General features: G+C 41.7%; 2 protein-coding genes across 25 annotated transcripts in view; one reads left to right on the forward strand and one right to left on the reverse strand.

Moving 5' to 3' along the window:
- RAD51B (RAD51 paralog B) overlaps positions 1 to 26,762 on the forward strand; it is a 794,823-nt gene that overhangs the window by 599,828 nt on the left and 168,233 nt on the right. The gene's annotated exons all lie outside the window — the stretch shown is intronic.
- Positions 1,319 to 5,748, reverse strand: LOC129013297 (peptidyl-prolyl cis-trans isomerase A). Its single transcript, XM_063651686.1, has one exon. The coding sequence runs from the start codon at positions 5,366 to 5,368 to the stop codon at positions 4,871 to 4,873; it is 498 nt and encodes a 165-aa protein (XP_063507756.1). The 5' UTR covers positions 5,369 to 5,748; the 3' UTR covers positions 1,319 to 4,870.

Here is a 26,762-nt window from a genome sequence, read left to right on the forward strand (position 1 = left end):
ATCTTATGGGATAGCCTTTGTGTAAGCAAGCCAGAACCCTAAACACAGACCCAGGCTGAGGGAGACAAGGGTTCTGCAGCTGCTTTCAGGGACCAGATAGCATAAGGAGGGTAGGAAATCTTTGTTGCTATCTTCTACGAGTCTTAACTTCTCCTCTCTGTGGTTGGACAGGCTTAATGAAAGACTGAATAACTAAAGAAAAGTTAATAAATTTTTTTCCCAGATAAGCTAAAGGGTAGATTTGGGGCAGCATGTCAGGCTTATATTCATATTCACCCAAAGAAAGATATTGAGGGTGATGTTTTACCTGGTGTAAGTCATAGTTGTATATCTCCCTACTCCTAGATTCCTCCAAAGAAGGATTCAGGCTTAGTTGTCCTAACTCAAAAGGAACCTCTTTCCCTTGGTGGCATGGTTCCAGGTCGCTGTACTTGTCTTGTTTTCTACTCCAGCTCACCTGCTGTTTTTAGGCAAGGAGAATTATGTGAGTATGTGTGTGTGTGACTAGATCCCGCCAGAGGAGGAGTTCAGCTGTGCTGCAGGGGTAGATGAAAACTCTTTTTAAGCATAAATACCTACAGAAATAGCAAAGGGAACATAAAATCCAGTCCAGTACATTGTCTTGGGTATAAATGTCTCCTCCCTTTCCAGAGCTGCTCAAGTGTGAAATCCAAGCCCCTGCCCACACTCTTCCAACAGAAGTGCTCTAACAGATATTAAGTGGATTTGGGAAATAAATAAAAGGGGAACCCAGAATGGTGGCATTAAAAGAATCCCCTTTTTCAGGCAATGTATTGGCACTGGGCACTAGGCAAATGTATTAAAATCTGAGGAAATCCTACGGAAAGTGTGTGGTCCCAGTGAATGAATACAATGAGCTGCTACTCACAGTGCAGGGACTGAGAAAGGGCAACACAGACACCCAAGTGGACATCTCCCATTTCCGTCTCCATATTTGAGATAAGAATACCTGTATCTCTCCTACCACCCACAAACAAACAAGCAAACCATGGGAGTCCCTTTGAATAAAGTCAATATATCTAAGAAATCACTATTTCTGAATGAGCTCAAGTGGAGAGAACTTTCTCTTAAGAGGGTTCTGTTGGAAATTGCCAGCTGAAAATACACAGGTACAATGACTCCCACGCTGGAGATGAAGGGTCCCCTTTCCCATGCTTTGACCACGATAGACCATGTACCTTTGCTGAGGGGGAGAGTCAGTCTTTCCTAGGAGATTTTGAGCCAAATAAAATAAAAACAAAACAAGGGTGAGAGAACCACCATGATGTTTTAAACATCATTTTTTATCGAATATAGTGATAAAATTAACCGTTACCACCATTTCAAAAAGGTAAAGGCACTTTAACACCAAAAAGTAGAAAGGACGTATTTAGAAGAAAGAATACATGTATTAATATATTTAAACTGAAAACATTTCTTTTTATGGCAGACTTAGCACATGTCCTTACTTCTCTCTTTGAGGCGCATGAGCTCCGACCATCACGGGACAAATGACTGGTCCTCTTACAGAGCGTGTAGGTGGTTTACCCTTTAATGAGCCACTCATTTCACTAGCATTTTATCACCTCTGTTATTCTCCTCCAGCTCTGACTTATTTTATTTTTATATGCTGTTTGTCTGGTACCAATTCCCCTTGTGCAGTGACCCTGCCTGCTCTAACTTGCTAAGTAAACTAGGCCAAATAGCTGGGCAAGAGATTTCTAGAGAAATCTGAGCAGTTGCAGGAAGTAGAAGAGACACAGGGCTTTGGAACCAAATTGAAGACCCTGTTGTCTGGCTTGGGAAGAAAAATATTTTCAGTTAGGAAACAACATCGGAAACAGCTATGAGATCTCTTGGACAAGGCGCTGCCCTGAAAGTCAAGGACCCTGAAATTTATTTGGCTCATTTGAGAATGAAGATTGGACAGGATGTTGTATTTTAGCCTTAGCTGGTTAGCTGTGAGTGAGAAGAAAATGGGCAACCTCATTGGCTAGGGAAAGTAAAAAGGAAAGAAGGGTTCAATAACTGCCTAAACTATGAACTGATTTACAAATGAATCAGCACTTTCACTAGAACAAAAAGCATTTAGAATATGACAGTGCCCATCTGAGATACAGTCTAGAGATCATCTTCTCCAGTGAGTCTCAAGTACAGTAAATTTAAAAATCCCAGGTGTTTGTGAACAATGAAGATCCCAGGCCCCATCCCCAGTGCTGGATTCAGTGAGGGCAGTGCCAAGCCTAGGATCTGCGGTTTTTAGCAAGCACTTCGGGTGATTCTTACATGGGTGTTCTTCAGTCTCATACTCCATTCTAGCCCCTTTGTTTTACAGATGGTGGTAAGCAATTGATATTAACTAATTTATTCAGGGTCACACAACTAGTAGGTAGCAGAAATGGAACAGAAATTCAATTCTTTCAATTCTGAATGTGTTGCTATTTTCACTTTACTCTGGTGACTTTTAGTAGATAGATCTAGGCAAAAAAGTCCCCAAACCCAATCAGATTATTGGGTTTGCAGGTGATACATTTATATATCTCATGACTTTCAGTGGTTTATAAAGAGATCCTAAAGAACTGTGCAGGAAAAAAAAAAAAAATTAAGCACCATCTCACCCCACATTGCAATCAATTACAAGATAAAAGTCGTCTTTTAAATTCTTGAGCCCAAATCTGAATATGTGACTTTTTCCAAGTTAAACTTCACAGTGAGCATGAACTCCCCAGTCAAGTGACTTTCCTTATAGACAACATCCTGCCACGGGGCTAGCTATGCTACCGCTCTCCTACAGACGGCCATTTGTGCTCATGGATGTCCCCCTTAAATCCTGGCTTCCTAGTCTCCATCTTCATAGGCTAAAGGTGTGCAATGGGAGAACCAACTTTGTCTGATCTTGCGAGCATGGGAGAAGTTTTTGGCTATCACATTTTTGAGTCAATCAATCTTTATTTTGAAAAAGCAGGGCAGGACAGAAGGAGGAAGAGAGGCTGAGGGCAGGCAGCAGCCTGTGTGGGAACCCATTTCCTGCCATCCCAGGGTCCCATAGTCGATAATGGACAGCATCCTTGCTCGGTTCCTGTGCACCAGGTGATACTAATTTAAATTCCTCTTTATTTTTTAGTGATGGAAAGGAGTTAGCCTTTACTGAGTACCTATGAGTTCGCAGGGATCATTTTTGACAGTTTGTGTTTTATTTCCATCAATTCCTCCAATAAACCTTCAGCATATATCTGATCATCTCTATTTTTACAAATAGAAGAACTTAGCTAATAACATAAATAACTCATATTCAGTGATAGCATCAATATTTGAAACCAAGTTTGTATAGTTCCAGACCCTCAGTTCTTTTTCCTGTACCATGTGCTCTGAGATGTAAGGTGGTGGTTGTGTTACCAGAAAGGGATCCCAATCCAGACCCCAAGAGAGGGTTCTTGGACCTCATGCAAGAAGGAATTTGGGGTGAGTCCATAAAGAGTCTACTTTGTGCCAGAGTTCATAGAGTAAAGTGAAAGCAAGTTTATTAAGAAAGTAAAGGAATAAAGTATGGCTACTCCACGGCAGAGCAACCCCAAGAGCTGCTGGCTCGCTATTTTTATGGGTTTTTTTTATTATATGCTAAGCAAGAGGAGGATTATTCATGAGTTTTCCTGTAAAGAGGTGGGCACTTCCCAGAACTGAGGGTTCCTCCCCTTTTTAGACCATATACGGTAACTTCCTGATGTTGTCATGGCATTTGTAAACTATCATGATGTTGGTGGGAGTGTCTTTTAACATGCTAATGCATTATAATTAGCGTATAATGAGCAGTGAGGACACCAGAGATCATGTTCATCGTCATCTTGGATTGGTGGGCTTTGGCCAACTTCTTTACTGCAACCTGCTTTATCAGCAATGTCTTTGTGACCTGTATCTTTTCTGACCTCCTATCTCATGCTGTGACTTGGAATGCCTAACCTCCTGGGAATACAGACCAATAGGTCTCAGCCTTATTTTTACAGCTCATTTTCAAGACAGTCACTCTGGTTCAAATGCCTCTGACAGTTATCACTGTTTTAATTTAGGAATAAAATGAGGTGCTGGAAAAGGAGGCCTTGACTTGGTGATGATTCTGCTGGGTTGCAGTGAATGGTCCTTATTATCTTCCTCTCTGACCTTCCTGAACGATGATTAGACCTAGAATGTCATTTGGTTTACCTGTAAAACTTAGTGAGTTATGTGTTGGAATAGCACCTCCCACCCTGGGGCAAGAACATGAAAGCAAGGAGATGAGGAGCTTCTTCTTGCTTTTTTTCTCCTGCTGTAGGCATTATTTGACTTTGAAATACTCCTGGCATTTGCCTGTGATTCTGAAATGCCCCTTCCTCTGCCTGTGTGTGTAAGATTTGAAAGCTTATCACACATGTGGCCAAAGCAGGTCCAGCTTGGAGCATTCGTCTTCTGGCTGCTGTTCTGGCTGCTGTTGCTGGGGGAGTATCCCTGCTGTGAGATGCTACACTGCCTGAGCCTGTGGCCTCTGCTTCTCTCCTGGGGTAGCTGTGGCTGTGAGGTGCACAGCATGGTACAAGGCTAGTTTTCATTTCAAGTCCTTTCTTGATGTCACTGATGGGTGCAGTGAGTGAGTGGGGGGACCTCAGGCCCTTCCAAATTCTTTTTTGTTGTTGTTGTTATTTAGTTTTTATTTCATAATCATAAACTTAACTCTGCAATCCAGCTAGGCATGGGAGGGAACAAGGACAACATGGAACCCAAAGGGAACTGCAGCGAGAGCACAAAGATTCTAGGATACTGCGAGCAAATGGGGTGGAGGGGTGCTCTCCTGAGCTATGGAAGCAATGGTCTGATGGTTAAGATAAAACACAAGTCAAACTTATTTGAGTTGTCCACAGTCAGCAATGGTGATCTTCTTGCTGGTCTTGCCATTCCTGGACCCAAATCGCTCCATGGCCTCCAGAATATTCATGCCTTCTTTCACTTTGCCAAAGAGCACATGCTTGCCATCCAACCACTCAGTCTTGGCAGTGCAGATGAAAAACTGAGAACCATTTGTGTTGAGTCCAGCATTTGCCATGGACAAGATGCCAGGACCTGTATGCTTTAGGATGAAGTTCTCATCTTCAAATTTCTCCCTATAGATGGACTTGCCACCAGTGCCATTATGGCGTGTGAAGTCACCACCCTGACACATAAACCCTGGAATAATTCTGTGAAAGCAGGAACCCTTATAACCAAATCCTTTCTCTCCAGTGCTCAGAGCACGAAAATTTTCTGCTGTCTTTGGGACCTTGTCTGCAAACAGCTCGAAGGAGACGCGGCCCAAGGGCTCGCCATCGACGGCAATGTCAAAGAACACGGTGGGGTTGACCATGGCTAATAGTACACGGTTTTCTTCGGTGACAGCATCTGCAAAGCACCCAAATTCTTAATAGCTTATAAAATTAGGGGTAGAGGAGGCTAGGTGTGGTGGCTCACGTCTGTAATCCCAGCACTTTGGGAGGCCGAGGCAGGTGGATCACGAGGTCAGGAGTTTGAGCCCAGCCTGGCCAAGATGATGAAACCCCGTCTCTACTAAAAATACAAAAATTAGCTGAGTGCGGTGGCAGACACCTGTAATCCCAGCTACTCGGGAGGCTGAGGCAGGGAACTGCTTGAACCCGGGAGGTGGAAGTTGCAGTGAGCCAAGATCACGCCACTGCACTCCAGCCTGGGTGACATGGCGAGACTCCATCTCAAAAAAGAAAAATAAAATAAAAATTAGGGGTAGAGGAATGGGAAGCTGACAAAAGGTTTACATTGTGGAGGTTTTAGGAGAAATGAATCAAATAAGTCTCTAGCATTCTGTTTGAATTTATGTTAGTCTGATTATGTTACCATAACATTTTATGATATGCTACACATTATCTGATGGGTGATTAATTTTCAAATGTAACACAAATCATTGAGCTTTCCTGATTTCTGCCGCTGTAAATAATTTGGAATTTTCAGTTACTGCAAAGTTGACATAGTCACTCCTTCCTTCCCATAACCTTCACCTTACCTTGTTGTCCCCTCCCTGCCCCCAAGCTTCCCTGGATTTTTAAATCAGCCAGTGGCTCCTTGCAACTGTCTTAGAATGCTTGAAGCCGAGGTTTTTTTTCACTGAGGGTCTCTTTCTGGAAGTTTCTCTTCTTACCTTGGCAGAGCTTAAGAGTTCTTGCATCTCAGACAGAGACAGTGTGTGCTTCACTGTTGGACTCTCATTTTATTGTTACAAAGGGACCATGATTTTGAGAACACCTTTGGAAGCCCAGCTCCCATGGTTGTATCCCACTGCCCATTTTCTGAATCCTCAACTCAGAATTGGCAATGAAAGATTGAGCTGGGATTATGATCTGCGATTCTCTAACAGAATTCTCTGAGAGTCAAACTCCAGAAAGAGGCTCATCTTTACAAACCTTAGAGAATTAGAGCTAAGGCACCTGGTATGTCCGGGAGGGATTGAAAACAATCCCCCCAAAGCCCCGGCGGCCCTGGCTCTCTGGTTGCTATGCTGAGTTGATTCAGCATAGCTGTGCCAGTTATTCTGCTAAGTACTTTGTGGGCATTTTCTTTTTCAAGCCTCACGAAAACTCTGAGGTGGGTATTACTATATATACTTTACAATTGGAGCACATTGAACTTCATGGAGTTTGAAAATTTTGCTCTAAATCACATGGCTTCTAAGGGGCAAAGCCACAACTTTCCTTTTCCTTTGCCTCTCCCTCCCCCATCACATACATATACTCCCTCTTTAAATCCCTAGGTTCTTAACCTTTATTCTACAACGAGTACCATGTTCATGTGAGATTATTCATGCATGTTACTTGGAATTAATTGCAGAACAATTTTTTTTCAACCCCTGTGGTGTGGTCACCTTCAGTGCTTATACTTGGTGGAATACTCCCTTCAAAGAGTGGAATGATCCATTGCTTCGAGAGAACTTTTTCGATCTCTGTTAAGTAATGATTAGTTATTTCCTTATAACTGTGTGGCTCTGTGTGGCAACAGAACACTTTTGAGGAAGAATAAACTCTACAGGACATGGTCTTCTGAATCTCACCATCCAATCAGGTGAAATTCTGGTTCTTCCTCTCTGTTCCAAGTACTAGCCTTTCCAGCCAGCGCCTTTTCTGTGCTCTGGGTTTGGCTTCAGTGTTCTGTCATTTATTGTCAAAGAAGAAAGAGAAGTCTGTGGCATCTTGCCCACAGTGGGGACGGACCTGTACTCACCTCTCTCCTCCAGTAAGAACCTAAGGGCCCAGGAGGTATAGTGGTGCCTCCCATAGATACTTCCCTTCCTCATGGATGATACAGAATGACATATAAATGATATCTATTTCTTCATTTTTTTTCCTTACAAAGTCACTTTTCCACACAGTAATCCATTTCACGGTTTATCTTTAAATCCTTTCTCAGTTGTCTATTCTTCTCTGAAAGTATTATCCCAGCATCCTAATGAAGGTTCCATCAATGTCTAGTAAAATGAGAAAACTCTCTAGCAGTACTATGTTTTGTTTTTGTTTTTAGTTTGTTTGTTTTGTTTACTGGTGCCTCTTTATAATAAAAAGATTTGGTGGCTCCAGCACGGCTTCTGACCCTTCAACAACTGTGCCTATACCAAGCTGTTCTCTCTTATTTGTAACTATTTATGCAGTGTTCTCTCCAGATATACTGTTCCATACTGACCTGCATTGGAATGTTAGGCTCTTCTTTGTGACTGATATCTATTTCCTACTTGTGACTCCATTCTGACACTAGCTTTGCCTTTTTATACCATCCTCCCTACTTTTCTCATGTAGATTTGCTAAAAGATCCCCATGACTCCAAGATCCCTGTAACTGGCTCTGCTGAGTCCGTCAGCATTTGATCCCTTTGACTTGAGGCAGCCAGTCCTTCTCAGGAACCACCTGTAATCTCTTTTTTTCCTTAGAGACAGGGTCTTGCTGTGTCACCCAGGCTGGAGTACAGTGGCATGATCACAGCTCACTGCAGCCTTGAACTCCTGAGCTCAAGCAATTCTTCCACCTTAGCCTCCCAAGTAGCTGGGACTACAGGCACATACCACCACACCTGGCTATTTTTTAAATTTTATGTAGAGATGGGGTCTTGCTGTGTTGCCCAGGCGGGGCTTGAACTCCTGGTTTCATGTAATCCTCCTGCCTCGGTCATCCAAAGGGCTGAGATTACAGGCATGAGCCATAGCACCTGGCCTATACCTATAATCTCAGTTTGAATTAAACAATAGGCTCTAGGACCCCTCTGTGTAGGGGATCTTGTTACATGTTGTGGTTGTTCAAAGGCCAATTATTTTCAAAGAAAACCCACTGAGATAAGTTGGATGAGTGACTGCCATAGCAGTCAGTATGACACCTTTGTCACTTTTTTTCATATCCTAATAATCTAATATTTTTCCTCAAGAAAAGGTGTATGCTGTGGTTTGAATGTGTCCCCAAAACAGCATACGTTAAGTAGTAGTTTACTTAATGGCCATTATAAACTATTAAAAGGTAGGACCTGTAAGAGGTGATCAGCCCATGAGGGCCCTGCCCTCATGAATGGATTAATGCCATTATCAAGAGAAGTGGGTTTGTTATTGCAGGAGTAGGTTCTTTATAAGAAGACAAGTTCAGCCCCCATTTGTCTCTCTGTCACCCTCTCTTTGCCCTTCCACCATGCAATGATGCAGCAGGAAGGCCCTCACCAGCTGCTGGCCCCTTGATTTTGGACTTCTCAGCCTCCAGAACTGTGAAAAATAAATTTCTGTTCATTGTAAGTTATCTAGTCTGTGATATTTGGTTATACCAGGGCAAAATGGACTAAGACAGAAAATTGGTACTAGGAGTGTGGTGATTGTTATAATAAATACCTGAAAATATGGAAGTGGCTTTGGTATTGGGTGATGGGTAAAGGCTGGAAGAATCTGGAGTAGCAGGCTAACAAAAGCCTAGATTGCTATAAATGGAATATTAACAGTAATTCTGGAGGACTCCGAAGAAGAGAATGAGAAACTTCCTAGAGATTACATAAGTGATTGTGATCAGAATGTTAGTAGAAATAGAGACAGTAAAGGCCTTTCTTTCTTTCTTTCTCTTTCTTTCTTTCTTTCTTTCTTTCTTTCTTTCTTTGTTTCTGTCTGTCTGTCTGTCTTTCTTTTTTCTGTTTTTGAGACAGAGTTTCACTCTTGTTGCCTGGGCTGGAGTGCAATGGCACGATCTCGGCTCACCGCAATCTCCGCCTCCCAGGCTCAAGCGATTCTCCCACCTCAGCCTCCCGAGTAGCTGGGATTACAGGCACCCGCCACCACACCCGGCTAATTTTGTACCTTTTTTTTTTTTTTTTAGTAGAGACGGGGTTTCTCTATGTTGGTCAGGCTGGTTTCGAACTCCCGACCTCAGGTGATCCACCCACCTCGGCCTCCCAAAGTGCTGGGATTACAGGCGTGGCCTGGCCAGTAAAGGCCATTCTGATGAGGTATCAGACAGAAAAGATGAATATCTTATTGGAAACTGAAGTAAAGGCCATGATTGTTATGAAGTGCCAAACAACTTGGTTGAATTGCATCCATGCCTTGAGGCCTTATGAAAAGCAGAATTTAAGAGCAATGAACTAGGATATCTGGTAGAAGAAATTTTAAACCAAAACATCAAAGAACTGTGCAGCTTCTTTTAACTGCATACAGTAAAATGAGAGAAGAGAGAAATAATTTAAAGATGGGATCTATAATTAAAAGGGATCTGAAGGATTCTCAGCCTGGTTGTGTGGTAGAGAAAGAAAGAGAGCATTTTCTGGAGAGGAAATGTGTGGCTAAGCAACCATTCGATAAGGAGATTAGTATGAATAGAAGAAAGCCAGATACTATTCATCAAGACAATGGGAGAATGACCCTGAGGGGATTTTGGAGATTTTTGAGGCTGCCCCTCTCATCACAATCCCAGAGCTCTAGGAGGGCAGATGGTTTCCAGGGACAGACCCAGGGTACCATTCACAGGCTGACTTTCCAGGGCTACCTCAGGACTCTACCTTCTGCATCCCAGAGGAGCATTTCTCTGCCACCCAGTCATAGCTCAAGCAGGCCCAGGTGTGACTCATGTTGCCACTCTAGAGGGTACAAGTAGTAAGCCTTGGTGGTGCCCACATAGTGCTAATTCTGCAGGCATGCAGAATGTATGAGCTCTTAGGCCATGGTAGCCTCCATCTAGATTTGTAAGGATGTATTGGATAGCCTGGACATCCAGGCAGAAATTTATCACAGGGGCAGAGCCATGGCAGAGAGCCCCAACTAGGGCAATGCTCACTGGAACTGTGGGGTTGCAGCTGCCACAGAGAGTCCCCTCTACACCTAGTATAGGTGTCATGGCAGCGTCACTTGAGACTCCAGAACTGCAGAGCAACCAATGTGCAACCCCAGCCTTGGACAGCTGCAGCAGCAAGACTAACCCATAAGAGCTGCTGTGAGGGCCGAAACTAGCAAAGCCATGGGGTTGGAGCTTCCCAAGGTCTTCTGGGTACAACCCTTGCCCTAGTGTGAACAGAAGGTGGAAATGGAGTAAAAGGAGGTTATTCTGGAGCCTTATTTGAGGTTGTTTTCCCTGTTGAGTTTTGGACTAACTTGGGATCACTTACTCCTTTCTTCTTTTTTATTTCTCCCTTTTGGAATGGGAATGTCTATCCTATGCCTTTCCTATCATTGTATTTTGGAGGCACATAACTTGTTTAATTTTATAGGCTCACAACTAACGGAATTTGCTTTAGGATGAATCATGCCTTGAGTCTCACTCATATATGATTTAGATGAGACTCTGGACTTTGGACTTTTAAGTTGATGCTAGAATGAGTTAACACATTGCGGCTATAGGCATGGAATAATGTATTTATATGTGAGAAGGATATGAATTTGAGGGGCTGGGGCCAGAATGCTATGGTTTGAACATGTCCCAGAAAATACATGTGTTGGAAACTTAATGATCATTGTGATAGTATTAAGAGGTGGGATCTTTAAGAATTGATTTAGGCCATAAGAGCTCATCTGTCATGAATGGATTAATGCTGTTATTGTGAAAGTGAGTTTGTTATCACAGGAGTGAGTTCCTTATAAAAATTTGAGTTTTGTCTATCTTTCACCTTCTCTTTGCCCTTCCACCATGGGATGATGCAGCAAAAAAGCCATGGCAAAATGATGGCCTCTCAGTCTTGGACTTTCCAGCATACAGGACTATGAGAAATAAATTTTTGTTCATTATAAATTACCCAGTCTCTGGTATTCAGTTATAGCAGCACAAAATGGACTAAGACAGTATGTATTACAGCTTAAAATCTTTAGTAATAAATCTTCTAGAGACTGTAATTGTAATAATAATCCTTTGTGTGTCCTCTAGCCACAGACACAATCCCCTTCTAACTCTTCCAATTTTTTTGCATTTTTAATTTTTTTTTTAATTTTTATTTTTTATTGTGGTAAGACCACTTAACATGAGATCTATCCTTTTGACAAACAGTCTAAGAACACAATACTATATTAACTGTATGTACATTGTCATACAGCAGATGTCTGGAACTTATTCACATTGCATAACTGAAACAGTGTATCCACTGAAAGAGAACTCCCTATTTTCCACTTCTCCCAATCCCTGGAAATCATCATTCTACTCTGTTTCTATCTTTTTGACTATTTTAGATACCTCATAAGTGGACTCATATAATATTTGTTTTCTATGACTGGCTTATGTCACTTATCATAATGTCCACCAGGTTCATCCATGTTGCATATGGCAGGATTTTCTTTATATATATATATATATATATATATATATATATATATATATGTATTTTTTATTATACTTTAAGTTCTAGGGTACATGTGCACAACGTGCAGGTTTGTTACATATGTATACATGTGCCATGTTGGTGCGCTGCACCCATTAACTCATCATTTACATTAGGTATATCTCCTAATGCTATCCCTCCCCCCTCCCCCCACCCCAGGACAGGCCCCAGTGTGTGATGTTCCACTTCCTATGTCCAAGTGTTCTCATTATTCAATTCCCACTATGAGTGAGAACATGCAGTGTTTGGTTTTTTGTCCTTGTGATAGTTTGCTGAGAATGATGGTTTCCAGCTTCATCCATGTCCCTACAAAGGAAATGAACTCATCCTTTTTTATGGCTGCATAGTATTCCATGGTGTGTATGTGCCACATTTTCTTAATCTAGTCTATCATTGATGGACGTTTGGGTTGGTTCCAAGTCTTTGCTATTCTGTATAGTGCTGCAATAAACGTGGTTTATAATCCTTTGCAGCATGATTTATAATCCTTTGGGTATGTACCTAGTAATGGGATGGCTGGGTCAAATGGTATTTCTAGTTCTAGATCCCTGAGGAATCACCACACTGACTTCCACAATGGTTGAACTAGTTTACAGCCCCACCAACAGTGTAAAAGTGTTCCTATTTCTCCACATCCTCTCCAGCACCTGTTGTTTCCTGACTTTTTAATGATCGCGATTCTAACTGGTGTGAGATGGTATCTCATTGTGGTTTTGATTTGCATTTCTCTGATGGCCAGTGGTGATGAGCATTTTTTCACGTGTCTGTTGGCTGCATAAATGTTTTCTTTTGAGAAGTGCCTGTTTATATCCTTCGCCCACTTTTTGATGGGGTTGTTTGTTTTTTTCTTGTAAATTTGTTTGAGTTCTTTGTAAATTCTAGATATTAGCCCTTTGTCAGATGGGTAGATTGCAAAAATTTTCTCCCATTCTGTAGGTTGCCTGTTCACTCTGTTGGTAGTTTCTTTTGCTGTACAGAAGCTCTTTAGTTTAATTAGATTCCATTTGTCAATTTTGGCTTTTGTTGCCATTGCTTTTGGTGTTTTAGACATGAAGTCCTTGCCCATGTCTATGTCCTGAATGGTATTGCCTAGGTTTTCTTCTAGGGTATTCATGGTTTTAGGTCTAACATTTAAGTCTTTAATCCATCTTGAATTAATTTTTGTATAAGATATAAGGAAGGGGGTCCAGTTTCAGCTTTCTACATATGGCTACCCAGTTTTCCCAGCACCATTTATTAAATAGGGAATCCTTTCCCCATTTCCGGTTTTTGTCAGGTTTGTCAAAGATAAGATGGTTGTAGATGTGTGGTAGTATTTCTGAGGGCTCTGTTCTGTTCCATTGGTCTATCTCTCTGTTTTGGTACCAGTACCATGCTGTTTTGGTTACTGTAGCTTTGTAGTATAGTTGAAGTCAGGTAGGGTGATCTCTCCAGCTTTGTTCTTTTGGCTTAGGATTGTCTTGGCAATGTGGGCTCTTTTTTGGTTCCATATGAACTTTAAAGTAGTTTTTTCCAATTCTGTGAAGAAAGTCATTGGTAGCTTGATGGGGATGGCATTGAATCTCTAAATTACCTTGGGCAGTATGGCCATTTTGATGATATTGATTCTTCCTATCCATGAGCGTGGAATGTTCTTCCATTTGTTTGTGTCCTCTTTTATTTCATTGAGCAGTGGTTTGTAGTTCTCCTTGAAGAGGTCCTTCACATCCCTTGTAAGTTGGATTCCTAGGTATTTTATTCTCTTTGAAGCAATCGTGAATGGGAATTCACTCAGGATTTGACTCTCAGTTTGTCTGTTATTGGTGTATAGGAATGCTTGTGATTTTTGCACATTGATTTTTTATCCTGAGACTTTGCTGAAGTTGCTTATCAGCTTAAGGAGATTTTAGGCTGAGACAATGGGGTTTTCTAAATATACAATCATGTCATCTGCAAACAGGGACAATTTGACTTCCTCTTTTCCTAATTGAATACCCTTTATTTCTTTCTCCTGCCTGATTGCCCTGGCCAGAACTCCAACACTATGTTGAATAGGAGTGGTGAGAGAGGGCATCCCTGTCTTGTGCCAGTTTTCAAAGGGAATGCTTCCAGTTTTTGCTCATTCAGTTTGATATTGGCTGTGGGTTTGTCATAAATAGCTCTTATTATTTTGAGATACGTCCCATCAATACCTAATTTATTGAGAGTTTTTAGCATGAAGGGCTGTTGAATTTTGTCAAAGGCCTTTTCTGCATCTATTGATATAATCATGTGGTTTTTGTCTTTGGTTCTGTTTATATGCTGGATTACATTTATTGATTTTCATATGTTGAACCAGCCTTGCATCCCAGGGATGAAGCCCACTTGATCATGGTGGATAACCTTTTTGATGTGCTGCTGGATTCGGATTGCCAGTATTTTATTGAGGATTTTTGCATCGATGTTCATCAGGGATATTGGTCTGAAATTCTTTTTTTTTGTTGTGTCTCTGCCAGGCTTTGGTATGTGGATGATGCTGGCCTCATAAAATGAGTTAGGGAGGATTCCCTCTTTTTCTGTTGATTGGAATAGTTTCAGAAGGAATGGTATCAGCTCCTCCTTGTACCTCTGGTAGAATTCAGCTGTGAATCCATCTGGTCCTGGACTTTTTTTGGTTGGTAGGCTATTAATTATTGCCTCAATTTCAGAGCCTGTTATTGGTCTATTCAGGGATTCAACTTCTTCCTGGTTTAGTGTTGGGAGGGTGTATATGTACAGAAATTTATCCATTTCTCCTAGATTTTCTAGTTTATTTGCATAGAGGTGTTTATAGTATTCTCTGATGGTAGTTTGTATTTCTATGGGATCGGTGGTGATATCCCCTTTATCATTTTTTATTGCGTCTGTTTGATTCTTCTCTCTTTTCTTATTTATTAGTCTTGCTAGTGGTCTATCAATTTTGTTGATCTTTTCAAAAAACCAGCTCCTGGATTCATTAATTTTTTGAAGGGTTTTTTGTGTCTCTATCTCTTTCAGTTCTGCTCCGATTTTAGTTATTTCTTGCCTTCTGCTAGTTTTTGAATGTGTTTGTTCTTGCTTCTCTAGTTCTTTTAATTGTGATGTTAGGGTGTCAATTTTAGATCTTTCCTGCTTTCTCTTGTGGGCATTTAGTGCTATAAATTTCCCTCTACACCCTGCTTTAAATGTGTCCCAGAGATTCTGGTATGTTGTGTCTTTGTTCTCACTGGTTTCAATGAACATCTTTATTTCTGCCTTCATTTTGTTATGTACCCAGTAGTCATTCAGGAGCAGGTTGTTCAGTTTCCATGCAGTTGAGCGGTTTTGAGTGAGTTTCTTAATCCTGAGTTCTAGTTTGATTGCACTGTGGTCTGAGAAACAGTTTGTTATAATTTCTGTTCTTTTACATTTGCTGAGGAGAGCTTTACTTCCAACTATGTGGTCAATTTTGGAGTAGGTGTGGTGTGGTGCTGAAAAAAATGTATATTCTGTTGATTTCGGGTGGTGAGTTCTGTAGATGTCCACTTGGTGCAGAGCTGAGTTCAATTCCTGGGTATCCTTGTTAACTTTCTGTCTCGTTGATCTGTCTAATGTTGACAGTGGGGTGTTAAAGTCTCCCATTATTATTGTGTGGGAGTCTAAGTCTCTTTGTAGGTCACTCAGGACTTGCTTTATGAATCTGGGTGCTCCTGTATTGGCTGCATATATATTTAGGATAGTTAGCTCTTCTTGTTGAATTGATCCCTTTACCATTATGTAATGGCCTTCTTTGTCTCTTTTGATCTTTGTTGGTTTAAAGTCAGTTTTATCAGAGACTAGGATTGCAACCCCTGCTTTTTTTTGTTTTCCGTTTGCTTGGAAGATCTTCCTCCATCCCTTTATTTTGAGCCTGTGTGTGTCTCTGCACGTGAGATGGGTCTCCTGAATACAGCACACTGATGGGTCTTGACTCTTTATCCAATTTGCCAGTCTGTGTCTTTTAATTGGAGCATTTAGCCCATTTACATTTAAGGTTAATATTGTTATGTGTGAATTTGATCTTGTCATTATGATGTTAGCTGGTTATTTTGCTCATTAGTTGATGCAGTTTCTTCCTAGCATCGATGGTCTTTACAATTTGGCATGTTTTTGCAGTGGCTGATACCGGTTATTCCTTTCCATGTTTAGTGCTTCCTTCAGGAGCTCTTGTAGGGCAGGCCTGGTGTTGACAAAATCTCTCAGCATTTGCTTGTCTGTAAAATATTTTATTTCTCCTTCACTTATGAAGCTTAGTTTGGCTGGATATGAAATTCTGGGTTGAAAATTCTTTTCTTTAAGAATGTTGAATATTGGCCCCCACTCTCTTCTGGCTTGTAGGGTTTCTGCCGAAAGGTCAGCTGTTAGTTTGATGGGCTTCCCTTTGTGGGTAACCCGACCTTTCTCTCTGGCTGCCCTTAACATTTTTTCCTTCATTTCAACTTTGGTGAATCTGACAATTATGTGTCTTGGAGTTGCTCTTCTTAAGGAGTATCTTTGTGGCGTTCTCTGTATTTCCTGAATTTCAATGTTGGCCTGCCTTGCTAGGTTGGAGAAGTTCCCCTGGGTAATATCCTGCAGAGTGTTTTCCAACTTGGTTCCATTCTCCCCATCACTTTCAGGTACACCAGTCAGACGTAGATTTGGTCTTTTCACATAGTCCCATATTTCTTGGAGGCTTTGTTCGTTTCTTTTTACTCTTTTTTCTCTAAACTTCTCTTCTCGCTTTATTTCATTCATTTGATCTTCAATCACTGATACCCTTTCTTCCAGTTGATCGAATCAGCTACTGAAGCTTGTGCATTCATCACGTAATTCTCATGCCATGGTTTTCAGCTCCATCAGGTCATTTAAGGACTTCTCTACACTGGTTATTCTAGTTAGCCATTCATCTAATCTTTTTTCAAGGTTTTTAGCTTCTTTGCGATGGGTTCGAACTTCCTCCTTTAGCTCGGAGAAGTTTGATCATCTGAAGCCTTCTTCTCTCAACTCATCAAAGTCATTCTCCATCCAGCTTTGTTCCATTGCTGGCAAGGAGCTGCGTTCCTTTGGAGGGGGGAGAGGCGCTCTGATTTTTAGAATTTTCAGCTTTTCTGCTCTGTTTTTCCCCCTTCTTTGTGGTTTTGTATACCTTTGGTCTTTGATGATGGTGACATACAGATGGGGTTTTGGTGTGGATGTCCTTTCTGTTTGTTAGTTTTCCTTCAAACAGTCAGGACCCTCAGCTGCAGGTTTGTTGGTGTTTGCTGGATATCCACTCCAGACCCTGTTTGCCTGGATATCTGCAGTGGAGGCTGCAGAACAGTGAATATTGCTAAACAGCAAATGTTGCTGCCTGATCGTCCTTCTGGAAGCTTCATCTCACGGGGGTACCCGGCCGTGTGAGGTGTCAGTCTGCCCCTACTGGGGGGTACCTCCCAGTTAAGATACTCGGGGGTCAGGGACCCACTTGAGGAGGCAGTCTGTCTGTTCTCAGATCTCAAACTCTGTGCTGGGAGAACCACTACTCTCTTCAAAGCTGTCAGACAGGGACATTTAAGTCTGCAGAGGTTTCTGCTGCCTTTTGTTCAGGTATGCCCTGCCCCCAGAGGTGGAGTCTACCGAGGCAGGCAGGCCTCCTTGAGCTGCTGTGGGCGCTACCCAGTTTGAGCTTCCCAGCCGCTTTGTTTACCTACTCAAGCCTCAGCAATGGCAGGCGCCTCTCCCCCAGCCTCACTGCTGCCTTGCAGTTCAATCTCAGACTGCTGTGCTAGCAATGAGCGAGGCTCCATGGGCGTGGGATCCTCCAAGCCAGGCGTGGGATATAATCTCCTGGTACGCCATTTGCTAAGACTGTTGGAAAAGCGCAGTATTAGGGTGGGAGTGACCTGATTTTCCAGGTGCCGTCTGTCGCAGCTTGCCTTGGCTAGGAAAGAGAATTCCCTGACCCCTTGCGCTTCCCTGATGAGGCAATGCCTCGCCCTGCTTCAGCTCATGCTCGGTGGGCTGCACCCACTGTCCGACAAGCCCCAGTGAGATGAACCCGGTACCTCAGTTGGAAATGCATCGCTCACGTTGGGAGCTGTAGACTGGAGCTGTTCCTATTCAGCCATCTTGGCACCACCCCTACCACATTTTCTTTATCCATTTATTTGTTGATACACCTTTAGATTGTTTCCATATCTTTGCTATTGTAAATAATGCTACAATGAACATGGGTGTGCTGATATCTCTTTGGGATAAGTTTACAAGTTTTAAAATATAATTTCAACTTTTATTTTAGATTCAGGAACATATGTGCAGGTTTGTTACATGGGTATGTTATGAGATGCTGAAGTTTGAGGTGCGAATAATCCCACCACCCGGGTAGTAAGCACAGTACCCCATAGGTATTGTTTTAAACCCTTTCCCCCATCCTCCTCTTCCCCATCTAGTTCCCAGTGTCTATTATTCTCATCTTTATGTCCATGGGTACCCTGTACTTAGCTCCCACTTATAAGTGAGAACATGTGGTATTTGGTTTTCTGTTCCTATGTTAATTCACTTAGGATAATGGCCTCCAGCTGCATCCATGTTGCTGCAAAGGATATGATTTCATTCTTTTTTATGGCTGTATATGTACCACATTTTCTTTATCAAGTCCACCATTGATGGGCACCTAGGTTGATTCCATGTCTTTACTATTGTGAATAGTGCTGCAATGAACATCCAAGTACATGTGGTTTATTTTTTTGGTAGAACAATTTATTTTCCTTTGGGTATATACCCAGCAATGGGATTGCTAAGTCAAATGATAGTTTTTAAGTTCTTTGCAAAATCTCCAAACTGCTTTCTACAGTGGCTGAACTATCTACATTCCCACCAACAGTGTATGAGCATTTTCTTTTCTACACAGCCTCACCAGCATCTGTTGCTTTTTAACTTTTTAATAAAGCCATTCTGACTGGTGTGAGATGGTATCTCATTGCGGTTTTGATTTACATTTCTCTGATGATTAGTAATGTTGAGCATTTTTTCATATATTTGTTGGCTACCTGTGTGTCTTCTTTTGGGAACTGTCTGTTCATGTATTTTGCCCATTTTTTTAATGGGGTTATTTATTTTTTGCTTGTTGAATTGTTTAAGTTCCTTATAGATTCTGGATATTAGACCTTTGTCAGATGCATAGTTTGTAAATATTTTCTCCAATTCTGTAGGTTGTCTGTTTACATTGTTGTTAGTTTCTTTTGCTGTGCAGAAGCTCTTTAATTAGGTTTTGTTTGTCAATTTTTGTTTTTGTTCCAATTGCTTTTGAGGGCTTAGTCATAAATTCTTTCTCAAGGCCAACATCAGAATGGTATTTCCTAGATTTTCTTCTAGGATTCTTATAGTTTGAGGGCCTACATTTAAGTATTTAATCTACCTTGAGTTAATTTTTATATATGGTAAAATGTAGGGGTCTAGTTTTATTCTTCTGCATATGGCTAGCCAGCTATCCCAGCACCGTGTATTGACTAGGGAGTCTTTTCCCCATTGCATATTTTTCTCAACTTTGTTGAAGATCAGATGACTGTAGGTGTGCAGCTTTATTTCTGAATAGGTGTGCAGCTTTATTTCTGAATTCTCTATTCTGTTCCATTGGTCTGTATGTCTATTTTTGTAGCAGTAGCATGGCGTTTGGGTTACTGTAGCGTTATAGCATAGTTTAAAGTCAGGTAATGTGATGCTTCTGGCTTTGTTATTTCTGCTTAGGATTGCTTTGGCTATTCAGGCTGCTTTTTGGTTCCATGTGAATTTTAGAACAATTTTTTGTAATTCTGTGAAGAATTATGTTGGTAGTTTGATAGGAATTGTGTTGAATCTGTAGGTTTCTTTGCACAGTATGGCCATTTTAATGATATTGATTATTCTAATCCATGAACATGGGATGTGTTTTTGGGGGGGATCCTCTCTGATTTCTTTTAGCAGTTACTTGTAGTTCTTGTTGAGATATTTCACTTCCCTAGTTTGATGTATTCCTAGGTGTTTTTTGTTGTTGTGACTACTGTAAATGGGATTGTGTTCTTGATTTGGCTCTGAGCTTGAACATTATTGGTGTATAGGAATGCTACTAATTTTCTGTACATTGATTTTGTATCCTGAAACTTACTGAAGTCATTTATCAGTTTTAGGAGGCTTTAGTGGAGTCTTTAGGGTTTTCTCAGTATATGATCATATTGTCAGGAAAGAGGGATAATTTGACTTATTGTTTTCTTACTTGGATCCCTATTATTTCTTTCTCTTGCCTGACTGCTCTGGCTAGGACTTCCAGTATTATGTTGAATAGGAGTGGTGAGAGTGGGCATCTTTGTCTTATTCCTGTTCTTAAAGAGAATGCTTCTAGCTTTTGCCCATTCAGTATGATGTTGGCTGTGGGTTTGTTATAGATTACTCTAATTATTTTGAGGTATGTTACTTTTATGCCTAATTTGTTGAGGATTTTTTCATGAAGGAATATGGATTTTCTCAGAATCTTCTGCATCTGTTGAGATGATCATATGGTTTTTCTCTTTAATTCTGTTTATGTGATGAATCATATGATTTTCATATGTTGGACCAACCTTGCACCTCAGAAATGATGCTTACTTGATCGTGGTGAATTAACTTTTTTATGTACTGCTGGATTTCGTTTCCTACTATTTTGTTGAGGATTTTTACACATATGTCCATCAGGGCCTGAAGTTTTCCTTTTTCATTGTGTCTTTGCCAGATTTTGGTTTCAGGCTGATGCTAGCTTTGTAGAACGTAACTCTTCTATTTTTATCTAGACAACTAAGTGTTCTTTATGTTGAATACCTTCCCTTTCCCTTCATTCCTGCCTCATTTTTTCATCCTTCATATCCTTTCTGGGTACATATGTGTGCCAAATGCTGGGAAAATTAAGTCAAATAAAGCTCAGTTTCCTGCTATGAAGAACCATAGTAGTAGAGGAGAATACCCAGTGTTAATAGAGGGAAGCATACAGGCAAATAAATATAAGAAGGAATTGAGGGAATTGTGGAAGAGGACAGTGTAGCCATCGTTGTTGGGATGGTCAGAACACTCACAAGGAAGTGATGGCCAGAGAAGGATTCAGAAGAGGGTGTGATACTGGAAACAAAACTTGAAAAGTGCATTGGTATTTGCTTGATAGATGAGGTAGGAGACTGAGGAAGATGTCTGAACAAAGGCTCTGAGGCGGAAACTACAAATGGTCCTTCTTTAGTGCTACAGGGGAGGGTATGTGTCTGTACAATGGGTAGGGATCGGGGAGGATGGGGCCCGTATGTAGTTAAAGATAAAGTAAGGAAAGCAAGGACAAACCAGACTCAGTCCTGCAGGTTTTCAGAAGCCCCACTAAGGAACTTCCAGCAAGCCTGCGACATCAGATTTGTACCTTCCAAGTCTCCCTTTGGCAAGAGTTTTCCATACAGATTTGGAGGGATTTGAAATAAGATGCAAAGAAATGAAGGCCTGAACCAAGACAGTAGATATTGAGAGGGAAAAGAGCGAAGAGTTATGAGATGGTTAGGAGGCAGGATCCACAGCATTTAAGCACAAAGAGGAGATCTGGAAGGGTGTGGGAAGGGGGTTGTTCCTGAGGCAAATGAGTGAGTGGATGAGGTTTTACTCACTGAAACAGGCTGGTAAAGGAGAAAAAGGAGGCCTGGGAAGGAGGCAAGAGCTGGCCCTGCTTGGAACATGCATTGTTTCCTGCTTACGTGGATAGTGTATGGCTGCTTCCATTCTTCCATCCAGGCCTCAATGACTGCCATCAAGAATTAGGTTGGAGATCAGAAATGATTTCTTATAATTGCACAGAACCTTTAGTCAACATTTTGTCTTCCCCTGCCTCCCACCACTGTTTACAGCACATCATGTCATCTCCACTCTCAATGCCATTTCCTTATTTCAGATCCCTGGCTTCTATATAGAGACAATGGTTATCAGAATGTGGGAAAAATGAAAAGTTAAGAGACGCCTTCTGCAGAAAGGGAAGGTGCAAACTATTTTCAGTAAAGCCCCTGAGCTCAGGGAGGAGAAGGCCCTATGGAGAGCTATGTCTCCCTCTCCACTGAATTCTAGCAAATGTAAAGTCCAGGGGTGTGGCATCAGTAGCTAATTTGCAGAAATACCAGTTCAGGCTTCAAAGTTTTCTGAAAGACCCACATCTACAAATTGGGAATCAGGAATCCTTGCCTTCATGGGTCATGCCAGTCAGTAGATTGTTTGCTCTCAGATCCGCTCCCTGCCCTTCCCCTGCTCTACTTGATACCACAGGGAACTGACCTTTACAATTTGCATTTCCCAGTCTCCCTTTCCATTGAGACTGGTTAGTTTGGAGAGGAAGGATGAAGGGCAGAAGTATGAGAGAAGCCATGTAGTTTTGTACACACACACACACACACACACACACACACTCTTACACACACTCATTCCTCTGCCCTGCTTCCAGTGGTGTCACAGGCAGTGACATTAGTTCCTCTCCACGATCCCTTTGCTGTCCCAACTCTAGTTGGGCAGCTCCAGCCTCTGGGCTCTAGTAACAGCACCTCATCCTTGATTCCTCCAGCCCTGGGGATGGTGGTAGCTTCTTGTTGTTGCTAATCTCTGGGTTGACTCATTGTCCCCTATTTTCATTTCAGCTGTTCCAACACATTTGTAACTAATTCCCCAAATTAAATGCTCTCTCTTGAACTACTGGGATATATCCCGTTTTACTGATGGACCTTGACAGATACAGGTCTACGTAAGCTCCACGTACATAGTACGTGGTTAATATAAGACCCCCAATCTCTTCTCCATTGTCCCTGTTCCCCCAAAGGACTCTTCTGTCTACCATGGTTCTCCATCCCTGAGAGTTGGGCTCCTGGCCTGGACTGTCTTGAAGGGCAAACATTTGTGCTGTGCTTCCTGAATGGCATGAGAAAAGGAGCTTTTTTGGCCTAGCCTCCTTCCTGTAGGATTTTCCAAAACTTTCCAGATGTATCTAAGCTCAGGAAACATTTTAATGGCTGGAAATAATGTCTCATGGGGGTTGGGGGTTTGAAACCAACAGAACCTTCTCTAAAAGAGGTGTGTTGAAATGTTCCAGGGTCTGTATGCACACATCCAAACCCTGCCTCTCCCCTGTTGAAAGCATGGCAGGCTCCCACCCTTTAATTGGTTCATGTCATAGAAGAGGAGTTGGCATTCTCTGAATGCCCTAAATGACATGGAGCAGAAGAACAGCTCCAAAGGCCAGAACTCTCTCCAGGAGGGAAAGGATTATTAAGCGGTTAGTGATGTATTTGGATTCTAATTCAGATTCCACCTCAGACTCTGTAAAGAGACTTCTATAACCCTCTTCTTTTGGCCTTATTTGGCTAGTAATAATGGTTGTAAGATTGATCTAAATCATAATAAATCTTGTCTAAGGCTGCTGTTACTGACTTAATGAATTGGAGCATTCTGAGTTTTTTGTGAGGATAGGCATTATCCAACTGTGTAATACACTATTGATTCTTTTTCAAACAGGCTGTGGCTTTTACTTTGCAATGTTGCCCACATTTCACGACAACTTTCAGAACAAACTCTGTTGAGGGATGAAGATTATTGCTATCTGAATGCATTCATCAAAGAAAAGTAGAAGTGGAAGAACTATACTTGTGCCTTCTCATATTCTTCAGCATTGGGCCAAGAGTAGAAAGTAACCATCATTTCAGCCAGGTGCAGTGGCTCACGCTTGTAATCCCAGCACTTTGGGAGGCCAATCCCAGCACTTTGGGAGGCGAGTGGATCACCTGAGGTCACGAGTTCGAGACCAGCCTGGCCAACATGGTGAAACCCCGTCTCTACTAAAAAATACAAAAATTAGTTGGGCATGGTGACGGACACCTGTAATCCCAGCTACTTGGGAGGCTGAGGCAAGAGGATCGCTGGAACCTGGGAGGTGGAGGTTGCAATGAGGCAAGATCGTGCCATTGCATTCCAGCCTGGGCAACAAGAGCGAAACTCCATCTCAAAAAAAAAGGAAGAAAAAGAAAGTAACCATCATTTCTAGTCTGTGGGGATCAAACTCCAGAAATTGCTAAGAGGTTATTACATGTTCTAATACTACAGGGAACAGCTGAAACCTCATCCTTTTAAGAATTGGACTTGAATCCAAGCCAATATTGGTTTATTTGGGATGCGTCTTGCAAGTCCACAAATGCTTTAACACAGTAATCACTAACCAGGATACTTAGGTAGTTGTTTGATGACTCATAGAACTTTATAGACCTTGGGGTCAGATATATGTTTTATATGAAAAGAGCAGGATTTTAATGAAAAGGAAGTAGGTCATGTGCAACAATGTAACTACAGTTTCTGTGTCTGAAGTGTTCAGCCTTGTATGACATTGTTAGTTCTTTCTTCTGACCAAGTTTCCTTCATTAGCCTACAAGGGAGCCTATGAAGTGAATTCATAGCACCAGAAATAACATGAGAAGACCATGATTTTTTAATTACTTCAGAGATTAAGATTAATTTAGGCCGGGCATGGTGGCTCACGCCTGTAATCCCAGCACTTTGGGAGGCCAAGGCGGGTGGATCACGAGGTCAGGAGATCAAGACCATCCTAGCTAACACGGTGAAACCCCATCTCTACTAAAAATACAAAAAATTAGCCGGGCATGGTGGCAGGCACCTGTAGTCCCAGCTACTCGGGAGGCTGAGGCAGGAGAATGGCGTGAACCCGGGAGGCGGAGCTTGCAGTGAGCCGAGATTGTGCCACTGCACTCCAGCCCAGGTGACAGAGCAAGACTCCGTCTCAAAAAAAAAAGATTAATTTATGGATTCTAGTATATAACATACATACATAAACTACTGTCTTCATATGTGGGTACCTGGAAAAATTTTTCCCTTGCAAAAAGATAACGTTATTTAAAGTAAAGTTCTAGCTCTGTCTGTAATTAGATATGTGATCTTGGACAAATGACTCTGAGTCACAGGTTCCTCTTCTATAAGAGAATGTCATGATCTAGAAGATGATTTCACTTTCTGGTTCTATGAAGAAGAAGCAATGCCATGCTATACCTCACTTACTATTTTGTACAGTGGGAAAAGTCTCATTATCAACAGGCACTGGCCACATTGTTTGTGCTAAACCATAGGATATAACCCTAACACTCTGCTCAGTTATTTATTTGGCTGATGACTTCCTCTTGTAATACTTCTTGCCACGTGGTCAGAGGAATACCTCTTGGAATCCACTTGCAGAGCTTGTTATAAATTCAGATTCCTGGACTTCCCAGACTAAATCAGCAGCTTTAGGGGTGGGTTTAGAAATCTGCATTTCTACATTGCTGGGCAATTCTTAAAGACACAAAGCCTGAGATCCATGGCCAGTCAACAGCACATAGTGTTAATATATTCTATGATGTGAATTACTTTAACTCTCTTTACTCTGCGTCCAGTCTGCAGGGTCCTAGCCCAGGCCCTACTACTGACTGGATGATTTGGTCACAACCTTTCTCTCTCTAGGACTGTTTTCTTATTTATGAAATATGGGGTCTGGAGTATTAGTCTCTAAGGAATCTTTGTGTTCTAACAGTTCATGAAAATAGTTCTCTAGCAGCATCTGAGAGAGTTACTGAAACTACCTTAACAAATCCTATTTCTTGAGTGCCTACTATGTAGTAGGCATTGTGCTTTTTTTTTTTTTTTTTTTTTTTTTTTGTTGAGATGGAGTCTCGCTCTGTCACTAGGCTGGAGTGCAGTGGCACGATCTCAGCTCACTGCAACCTCCGCCTCCTGGGTTCAAGCTATTCTCCTACCTCAGCCTTCCAAGTAGCTGGGACTACAGGTGCATGCCACCACACCCAGCTAATTTTTGTATTTTTAGTAGACATGAGGTTTCACCATGTTGGCCAGGATGGTCTCAATCTCTTGACCTCGTGATCCGCCCGCCTCGGCCTCCCAAAGTGCTGGGATTACAGGCTTCAGCCACTACACCCGGCCGGTGCAGCTTTTATGTATGTTTCATTTATTCTTTATGCTAACCTGTGATATTATTATTATTATTATTATTATTATTATTATTCACACTTAACACTTAGGGAAGTGGAGTCTATGAAAAATTAAGTAACTTGTCCAAGTCGACTTAATCAATAAGAGGAGCTGCAGTGAAGTGGAATGAAACTGGGGCTGTGAACACCTAAAGAATGGCCCAGGTTGTTGCTCTCCCTGAAGCTTCACAAGGCCTGGGCCTCATCCAGTGCACTGCTCATTCACCCTGTGTTCCACTCTCCCAGCAAAGGAGTCCTGGTTTTGGTTTCTTTCGATGTTTACTTGGCCTCTTGCTTAAGCATTTGCCTTTCCTCCTCAATAACAGTGAAAGGACCGAAAAATAATAAAATAAAGAAAAGAAAATCCCAGGGCTGGAAACATTTTGTTTCCTACAAAAAGAATATTTTGCGGCCAGCTCTGTGGTTGAAAGTATTTTTCCTGTGGTCTAGGGATGAGTTGGATCCCATCTCTTCTTGGCCAGGGTCTGAGAACTTAGCCTGTGGCTTCCCATCAAGTCAGCACATAGCATGCTGTTTTTTGAACGAGTGTCTGATGATGTTGAATGTGTTCACGAGTGGACGAATAGGTCTGTTTGGGTGTATAAGAAATGTGTGCATGTGCCTCTCGCTCTTCCAGGGGAGAGGGAACTTGGGAGTGGTTTTCCACATGCTGTACATATCAACATAGCTTTTAAGTTTTCATCACTCACACGATGACCAAAAAAATGCAGATGCTGACAAATGAGAGGAGGGGGATGTGTGAGCCTTATGTGAATTTGCAAGTAATCAGAAAGCCAGGGAATCTAAGATTCCGTATCACATTTCTTTCCATTTTCAAATGGAAAATGTCACATTTCTTTCCATTTTTCAAATGCTCAAAACCAAGACATGGGGTTGGTTTTATTATGGCAGGGTGGACTGATGGTA

The sequence above is a fragment of the Pongo pygmaeus genome, chromosome 15, assembly GCF_028885625.2.
Source record: "Pongo pygmaeus isolate AG05252 chromosome 15, NHGRI_mPonPyg2-v2.0_pri, whole genome shotgun sequence".
NCBI lineage: Eukaryota > Metazoa > Chordata > Mammalia > Primates > Hominidae > Pongo > Pongo pygmaeus.

Coding starts and splice junctions, on each gene's coding strand:
- LOC129013297 (XM_063651686.1), bottom strand. CDS start 5,368: ATGGTCAACCCCACCGTGTTCTTTGACATTGCCGTCGATGGCGAGCCC.